Source organism: Sebastes fasciatus, chromosome 6 (genome assembly GCF_043250625.1).
Source record: "Sebastes fasciatus isolate fSebFas1 chromosome 6, fSebFas1.pri, whole genome shotgun sequence".
Classification (NCBI taxonomy): domain Eukaryota; kingdom Metazoa; phylum Chordata; class Actinopteri; order Perciformes; family Sebastidae; genus Sebastes; species Sebastes fasciatus.
Window position 1 is genome coordinate 33,516,477 of NC_133800.1, and position 8,472 is coordinate 33,524,948.

Sequence of the window (8,472 nt, forward strand, 5' to 3'; positions counted from 1 at the left end):
CTTTATTTAAAACATAGAAAATAAGTACAGTGACAAACTAAACGCTGTAACATTCAATTAAGGATTCATGTCCAAAACAGAATCACACCTCCCAGGAAGGATGTTTTCAGTTTATCCATAGTGTAGAATTAAACAGCGACGGCGGATGTTTGGTGGCGGCTGAATGGTGCGTCACTTTAAATGTTGCAGCTGCAATGAATTGTGGGATGGTATTATCTCCTTTCCTTTGGTAAAGGCTTATTGAAAGAGGCTGGGACACGGTCTTGAGCTATGAGGTATAACACATGCACAGTGTAACTGGAGCTGCGGTCGTGCGTTGCTTTTTGCTCAATTTCGGCGAGTGCAGACCAGATTTTATAGCGCATGTGTTGTACCCCAAAGATACTGTATGACGCAATGATGACGCGTGGCATCTCCCCTTTTCACCTTCCTTTGGTAAAAGATGGTTCAGTGTATCCTATGCTAAAGGAGATAAGGAAGGAAGCATTGAAGCACCTTTCCTTAGCATTTAGAGGATTCAAACGGCTCTCATCATGGCTGCCACTTAGATATTTAAAGGTCATTTCAGTCAGTTAGGAACCTTCCTAAGCAAAAAAAACTATTCGACCGCAGCCATGGTGTTGGTAACTCTAAAAGATTGTCACGTTGTGTGTATCTGTCCTCTCCAGCCATATACTACAGCCCCTTTGTTGCCATTCTCCATCCATCCACCATCTGACTTTCCCTCCTTCCCCCATCACCTGACTGCTCCACCCATCTACACACCTTCCTCATCAGCCCTGCTGATCAGTTACCCGACCTTCCCCGCCCAACTGCTCACCTCCATCTCATTCACTCATCGTCTTTTGCTCTGTAGCTTCTGTTACTCTGCCCCTTTACCTGGACCTGCCAGTAGGCCTTTATTCCTTCAGTAAATCACCTAAATCTATCCTGTTATCAGTCCTATCCCTCTTGTGACGGTATAACCATTTCCTACATTTGAACTAAGAACAGTAATAACATAGTGCTGCTGTGTAAAAGGTGGTTAATTCATAAAGATTCATGTGTGTTTTATCTTCTCATACTTGTTAGAGAAACTCTGTGAAGAGGATGCAGATGTTTCAGTTTTAATGAAAGGCGGCAACCAGAAGTTAAAAAAATAATATCAAACTTTATTTTAGAACAACTCTCAACAATAGTTTTGACAAACATCATTTCAACATTTTGTACAAGTTATCACTAAAACAGCAAACTGTGAATTTAGGAACATGATCATAAAATATAAACATACATGAAGCATTTCACAAGCACCTTAATAGTCTTATGATTTAAAACAACAACAGGGTGTCACTGTTTGTTCCAGGCTTTACGCTTTAGGCAAGACAAGGCAAATCTCTCTATTTCTATAATACATTTTAACAACAGGATAAAGGGATTGAGTTTTACACCACAGTCACCACAAATGGGAAGAAACACATACAGAACTGTACATTTTGTTTTTCATCAGCATAAATAAGATCATTCCTCAAGGATCTTCTACAGTACATCGTGGCCGTTCTGACGCTCTCGGTTTAGAGTCGGTCCTTCTTGATCTTCTTCAGCCATCTTTTCCCAGAGTCCTCTCCTCTCTACACCTGCAGAAAGGAAGTACAGTGATGAGCCAAAGCAAGGTTGAAGCATTTCAAGTTAAAACTCATTGTGGAATGATGTTCACACAGTATACTGTGAGAAAAAATGAGAAGGTGCAAGAAGGCTTTAGGTGTTGTTAAAGCTCAGCAAAAAAAGGGGAAATGCAATGTTTTTTTTTTTTATTTACCTGAGTTTTTTTCGCCTTCAGATAATTGATGTGACTTTTCACCCATGGTCTATCGTCGGGGTGGGAGACGCACAGTTTCCGTCCAGCCTTTGTAATGAACCTGAAAAAAGCAGATGAAAGACAGAGAAGTGAGATTAGACTACAGACATGAACAGCAGACTGTTTGTTTTTCTTTCTATATTTAAGTGAAAATAAGAGAAACCAGCTCCTGTAAGTACATATTTTACTTACACAGTAGCGCTGATATCGCAGCCATTCCCAGCTTCCAGAATGATGTAGTTTGCAATGAGTTTGAGCGGCACGGGCTTCGTGCTGACCACCAGACAGCAGTCCTCAACAGTCTGAGCTGCAGGAAGATGGAGAAAGAAATTCATCAGGGAGAGCAGAGATGTGTCAGAAAATGTAGAATGGGAGGATAAAAATCAGCTGACAGATTCAAACTGAAAGACGTCTTACCTGCTGTAAACCCAACGCAGACGGCACCCAGCAAGAGGAGAAGTGCAATTCGAGAGGCCATGTCTCCGTTTGTTCGTAGCTCTGAGCTCAGGTCGGCTGCTTCAGTGAGTCTCTTCAGGAGAGGGAAGGTGTTGCTGTGAGGAGGAGAGAGCTGCAGGTGTATTTATACAGCTATGAGGAGAGAAAGTGAAACTGTGATCGACGCTCACTGACTGGAAATTGAGAGAAAGTTGGCGCCGGATCCACACGTGCCAGGACAATTACCTTTTTACTACTCTTCTCTCTTTTGTTTCTTTCCAACATTTCCCGGCTTGTCTTTTCAGTTGCTTCCCTGAGGCAGATCATTATCAGGACAGTTGTGTTTCTTGAGAAATACCTGCCACGCATCATACAATCCACCCATGCATTACAGTGAGATAGTATCACAAGCATTAATCAGCCTGTTCTTTATTCTCTACTGTGCATTAGCTACCAATATGTTGTGCCAACATTCAAAATCTTTACACCTCACTATTATGTAATCCAGTCAAATGCTTGGATTCTGTGTTTCCCTCAAAAATGTCCTCTTGTCAGTGAAAATGACCTTTACAGACATAGCAGTTGATATCAATGTAACTATATAATGTCTCAAATGTTAAAACTTTGCTTGAGAAATGCTGCATAAGAGTTACATTTGAAGTTGAAGCACTTAAAGGTGCAGTGTGTAGGATTTGGCAGCATCTCACTGTGAGGTTGCAGATTGCAACCAGCTTTAACTTCTCCTGTGTGCCAAGCGTGTAGGAGAACTATAGTGTCCGACGTGAAAACACAAAAACGTGAATGGCCCTATCAAGAGCCAGTGTTTGTCTGTTCAGGGCTACTGTAGAAACATGGTGGCTGGCTGGGAGAACACTTGAATAGCCCTTATTTAAATCATTAGGTCCTTAAAGTTGTAAAATGCACTAATAGCTGAACACAGTTATTTTCCTCCCTCCGTTCATGTGAATGAGCCTTAAGGTTTGTGTCCACAGGGGCGTTTTTTATCGCGAGGGATCGCCTCGCTTCCCAGCAATGGATGCTTAATGGGCTGTCACTAGACACAAGGCACCTGATTGGACGAACGCTTTCCCTCACTTTCTTCTCTTATATCATGAAAATAGTTCATCGAAATGTGTTTCTGAAAACATTTTATGCGAGAAATAAGCCATGCAGTTGCTGAATCTGTCTTTATTTTAGATCGACAGTAGTTAGTTTAAAAGTTTCTAAGGAGTTTCCAGAGGCGGCGAGTCGCGCCGGACGCCCCTGATTTGCATAAAGTAGCCTAGACCTCAACTTTATGTAAATGAGGAGCGGCCAATGTGATGCCCCGTCTCTTGAATCACACCGCCACGCTCCCAGAATCCCAGCAAACATATGACGTGAGGAAGACGTTCAGATCATGTCTGTATAACGTCCGTCAGTCCATACCCACTTTTCTACGTCTTGAGGACGTGCAAGTTGGATTCAATATTTGAACGCATGGTTAGGGGCCTTTTTGGACGTCTACTGACGTACAAAGTGGGTTCAGTATCTAGACGTCTGACTAGGACGGAATGCATACGGGCTGCACCACCACCAAGTTTATCTGCAGGGTGCTTGTCTGTGAGAGTCTTTATGCTAGTTTGTGCATGCATCTTTATTTAAAACATAGAAAATAAGTACAGTGACAAACTAAACGCTGTAACATTCAATTAAGGATTCATGTCCAAAACAGAATCACACCTCCCAGGAAGGATGTTTTCAGTTTATCCATAGTGTAGAATTAAACAGCGACGGCGGATGTTTGGTGGCGGCTGAATGGTGCGTCACTTTAAATGTTGCAGCTGCAATGAATTGTGGGATGGTATTATCTCCTTTCCTTTGGTAAAGGCTTATTGAAAGAGGCTGGGACACGGTCTTGAGCTATGAGGTATAACACATGCACAGTGTAACTGGAGCTGCGGTCGTGCGTTGCTTTTTGCTCAATTTCGGCGAGTGCAGACCAGATTTTATAGCGCATGTGTTGTACCCCAAAGATACTGTATGACGCAATGATGACGCGTGGCATCTCCCCTTTTCACCTTCCTTTGGTAAAAGATGGTTCAGTGTATCCTATGCTAAAGGAGATAAGGAAGGAAGCATTGAAGCACCTTTCTTTAGCATTTAGAGGATTCAAACGGCTCTCATCATGGCTGCCACTTAGATATTTAAAGGTCATTTCAGTCAGTTAGGAACCTTCCTAAGCAAAAAAAACTATTCGACCGCAGCCATGGTGTTGGTAACTCTAAAAGATTGTCACGTTGTGTGTATCTGTCCTCTCCAGCCATATACTACAGCCCCTTTGTTGCCATTCTCCATCCATCCACCATCTGACTTTCCCTCCTTCCCCCATCACCTGACTGCTCCACCCATCTACACACCTTCCTCATCAGCCCTGCTGATCAGTTACCCGACCTTCCCCGCCCAACTGCTCACCTCCATCTCATTCACTCATCGTCTTTTGCTCTGTAGCTTCTGTTACTCTGCCCCTTTACCTGGACCTGCCAGTAGGCCTTTATTCCTTCAGTAAATCACCTAAATCTATCCTGTTATCAGTCCTATCCCTCTTGTGACGGTATAACCATTTCCTACATTTGAACTAAGAACAGTAATAACATAGTGCTGCTGTGTAAAAGGTGGTTAATTCATAAAGATTCATGTGTGTTTTATCTTCTCATACTTGTTAGAGAAACTCTGTGAAGAGGATGCAGATGTTTCAGTTTTAATGAAAGGCGGCAACCAGAAGTTAAAAAAATAATATCAAACTTTATTTTAGAACAACTCTCAACAATAGTTTTGACAAACATCATTTCAACATTTTGTACAAGTTATCACTAAAACAGCAAACTGTGAATTTAGGAACATGATCATAAAATATAAACATACATGAAGCATTTCACAAGCACCTTAATAGTCTTATGATTTAAAACAACAACAGGGTGTCACTGTTTGTTCCAGGCTTTACGCTTTAGGCAAGACAAGGCAAATCTCTCTATTTCTATAATACATTTTAACAACAGGATAAAGGGATTGAGTTTTACACCACAGTCACCACAAATGGGAAGAAACACATACAGAACTGTACATTTTGTTTTTCATCAGCATAAATAAGATCATTCCTCAAGGATCTTCTACAGTACATCGTGGCCGTTCTGACGCTCTCGGTTTAGAGTCGGTCCTTCTTGATCTTCTTCAGCCATCTCTTTCCAGAGTCCTCTCCTCTCTACACCTGCAGAAAGGAAGTGCAGTGATGAGCCAAAGCAAGATTGAAGCATTTAAAGGGAAACACTTGGAATGATGTTCACACAGTATACTGTAAGAAAAAATTAAAAGGTGCAAGAAGCCTTTAGGTATTGTTAAAGCTCAGCAAAAAAAAGTGGAAATGCAATGTTTGTTTTTTTAATAATTTACCTGATTTATTGAGTTTTTTTCGCCTTCAGATAATTGATGTGACTTTTCACCCATGGTCTATCGTTGGGGTGGGAGACGCACAGTTTCCGTCCAGCCTTTGTAATGAACCTGAAAAAAGCAGATGAAAGACAGAGAAGTGAGATTAGACTACAGACATGAACAGCAGACTGTTTGTTTTTCTTTCTATTTTTTAAGTGAAAATAAGAGAAACCAGCTCCTGTAAGTACATATTTTACTTACACAGTAGCGCTGATATCGCAGCCATTCCCAGCTTCCAGAATGATGTAGTTTGCAATGAGTTTGAGCGGCACGGGCTTCGTGCTGACCACCAGACAGCAGTCCTCAACAGTCTGAGCTGCAGGAAGATGGAGAAAGAAATTCATCAGGGAGAGCAGAGATGTGTCAGAAAATGTAGAATGGGAGGATAAAAATCAGCTGACAGATTCAAACTGAAAGACGTCTTACCTGCTGTAAACCCAACGCAGACGGCACCCAGCAAGAGGAGAAGTGCAATTCGAGAGGCCATGTCTCCGTTTGTTCGTAGCTCTGAGCTCAGGTCGGCTGCTTCAGTGAGTCTCTTCAGGAGAGGGAAGGTGTTGCTGTGAGGAGGAGAGCTGCAGGTGTATTTATACAGCTATGAGGAGAGAAAGTGAAACTGTGATCGACGCTCACTGACTGGAAATTGAGAGAAAGTTGGCGCCGGACCCACACGTGCCAGGCCAATTACCTCTTCACTACTCTTCTCTCTTTTGTTTCTTGCCAACATTTCCCGGCGTGTCTTTCCAGTTGTTTCCCTGAGGCAGAGCTTTCTCAGGACAGTTGTGTTTCTTGAGAAATACCTGCCACGCATCATACAATCCACCCATGCATTACAGTGAGATAGTAGCACAGAATCCCAGCAAACATGGGACGTCAGGAAGACGTTCAGATCATGTCTGTATAACTTTTGTACGTCTGGTGGACGTGCAAGTTTGGTTCAATATTTGAACGTCTGGTTAGGGGCCTTTTTGGACGTCTGCTGACGTACAAAGTGGGTTCAATATCTAGACATCTGACTAGGATCCCTTTTTGACGTCTGTGGACGTGCAACTCAGGTTGACATCAATACTTGAACGTTAAAAAGACGTTTAAAAAGACGTCGCAAAAACTTTCATTCTGGCTCCTCAGTGGACGTCTTTTGGACGGTCGACAGAGACGTTAAATTGATGTCTTTTGGACGTGTCTTTGCTCAGTGGGATGCATTGCACGGCTGTTTACATAGACAATGAATGGGAAGTTAGGAAAGGATGAAGGCTGTGGACATGTACCATTAGACTGAGGCTGGAACGAGGGCTGGAAGACGGGGTTAAAGGAAACGCTAGAGCGCTTGCTCCATGGGCCCAATGGATGCCGAAGATCGCCGGATGATCCGGGTAATTTTATACTCGGAAGTCAAGCTTTTTTTGCTTCATGCACCACTGAGCAACTTTCATAGGAATGAATGAGGCCCCGCCTCGAGCGCTGCATCCAGTTCTCTTTATACATCCATGGTCAGCATTGAAAGGAGCTGAAGTGTCCGTTGAAGTGAAGTCACTGAGAGCAAATGAAGTCTCAACATGAACAGTAAGAGCTACAAGTAAAAGAACTATTGGTGCACATGTAAGCGCTGGAAGTTGAAGTGGTAGAACTGGAGATAATTGAAGTATTTGCACTTTAAGCAGTGAAGTGTCAGCTGCTATGTACAGTAAGCTTTTGACAGCAGAGCTGAAAGCTGTTGAACAGTTGCAGGTTTGAAAGGTGCATCTGTGGTTTCGCATTATTTCTGTTATCTGACAATAAAAGCAAATGTTCACTCATTATATCAATCTAACACATCTATATTATCCAAGGACTAACCTTTAAGCACATCTAAAGAGCAATAAACCTGAGTGTAAAGTGTCAGGAAGAGGACGGTTGTACTGTGAACAAAGATCTCTCATCTTAATCTGTCTCTATCTTGTCTTGATATGAACGTTGCGACAGTGTGCTTTGGGGCTTTTTCCTGGAATGCGTACGGGCTGCACCACCACGAAGTTTATCTGCAGGGTGCTTGTCTGTGAGAGTGTTTATGCTTGTTTGTGCATGCATCCAAGTACTGGATTACAATCTGGGAGTGTGGGAGTTGTTGAGCAACAGGAAACAAACTTTTCCCGCCAGAGGTGTAGCTTTAGCCAAGAGTGATGTAACTGTTAATAACGCCGTTAGGATGAACTTATTTCACAAGGAAGCGTTGTCTAATTTGGGATGATTTCCTGTCAGTCTTACAGTTATGGGGTGTTTCCACTGTCTCCACAGACAATGCACAGGGGTCCAAGATGAATTCATATCCTTTTATTAAAGGAATAGTTCAACATTTTGGGAATGATACATATTTGCTTTTTTTTTTTTACAGAGAGATCAATATCAATCTCATGTCTGTGCGTTAAAGCGATTATATTAATAATACCAATGCGTCAAAAAGACTATGTGTAATATTAAAGGGATCGTAGTGATGAACACACGACTGCACTTCCCCTGTTCCAGTTTTCTTCTTCTTTTTCTGTTCTTTCAGCAAAAAATTTTTTACGGCCCGCAATTTTACTGTTTTGGTTCTCTCTCACTGCTGTAAAAGCGTGAATAGATAAAAGACATTATTCAAAAAAGTTAAATTATATTACCACTGTGTTTCATTCTGGCCAGTGGGCAACCTCTTTGACCTAACCTAACAACCTTAATCTTTACTTTAACCCTTTCACAGTGTGTTTGCAGTTCATGAA

At 42.1% G+C, this 8,472-nt stretch overlaps 2 protein-coding genes across 2 annotated transcripts; both read right to left on the bottom strand.

Annotated features, from left to right (window-relative positions):
• Window positions 1-1,130: 1,130 nt before the first annotated feature.
• Window positions 1,131-2,379, bottom strand: LOC141769912 (C-C motif chemokine 19-like). The gene is made up of 4 exons (XM_074639431.1): window positions 2,252-2,379; window positions 2,027-2,141; window positions 1,796-1,895; window positions 1,131-1,613 (listed from the first exon to the last, which is right to left on the bottom strand). Exons 1-4 carry the CDS (start codon window positions 2,310-2,312, stop codon window positions 1,608-1,610), a joined length of 282 nt encoding a protein of 93 aa, XP_074495532.1. The 5' UTR covers window positions 2,313-2,379; the 3' UTR covers window positions 1,131-1,607.
• A 2,654-nt stretch (window positions 2,380-5,033) lies between these two features.
• Window positions 5,034-6,308, bottom strand: LOC141769913 (C-C motif chemokine 19-like). Its single transcript, XM_074639433.1, has 4 exons — window positions 6,164-6,308; window positions 5,939-6,053; window positions 5,699-5,806; window positions 5,034-5,516 (listed from the first exon to the last, which is right to left on the bottom strand). The coding sequence occupies exons 1-3, from the start codon at window positions 6,222-6,224 to the stop codon at window positions 5,704-5,706; spliced, it is 279 nt and encodes a 92-aa protein (XP_074495534.1). The 5' UTR covers window positions 6,225-6,308; the 3' UTR covers window positions 5,034-5,516; window positions 5,699-5,703.
• Between the last annotated feature and the right edge of the window lie 2,164 nt (window positions 6,309-8,472).

Excerpts from the sequence above, each read along its gene's own strand:
- LOC141769912 (XM_074639431.1), bottom strand. The coding sequence starts at position 2,312 with ATGGCCTCTCGAATTGCACTTCTCCTCTTGCTGGGTGCCGTCTGCGTT. Across the intron at positions 2,142-2,251 it reads CTGCGTTGGGTTTACAGCAG|CTCAGACTGTTGAGGACTGC; the intron begins GTAAGACGTCTT and ends ATCTTCCTGCAG. Across the intron at positions 1,896-2,026 it reads TGCGATATCAGCGCTACTGT|GTTCATTACAAAGGCTGGAC; the intron begins GTAAGTAAAATA and ends TGCTTTTTTCAG.
- LOC141769913 (XM_074639433.1), bottom strand. The coding sequence starts at position 6,224 with ATGGCCTCTCGAATTGCACTTCTCCTCTTGCTGGGTGCCGTCTGCGTT. Across the intron at positions 6,054-6,163 it reads CTGCGTTGGGTTTACAGCAG|CTCAGACTGTTGAGGACTGC; the intron begins GTAAGACGTCTT and ends ATCTTCCTGCAG. Across the intron at positions 5,807-5,938 it reads TGCGATATCAGCGCTACTGT|GTTCATTACAAAGGCTGGAC; the intron begins GTAAGTAAAATA and ends TGCTTTTTTCAG.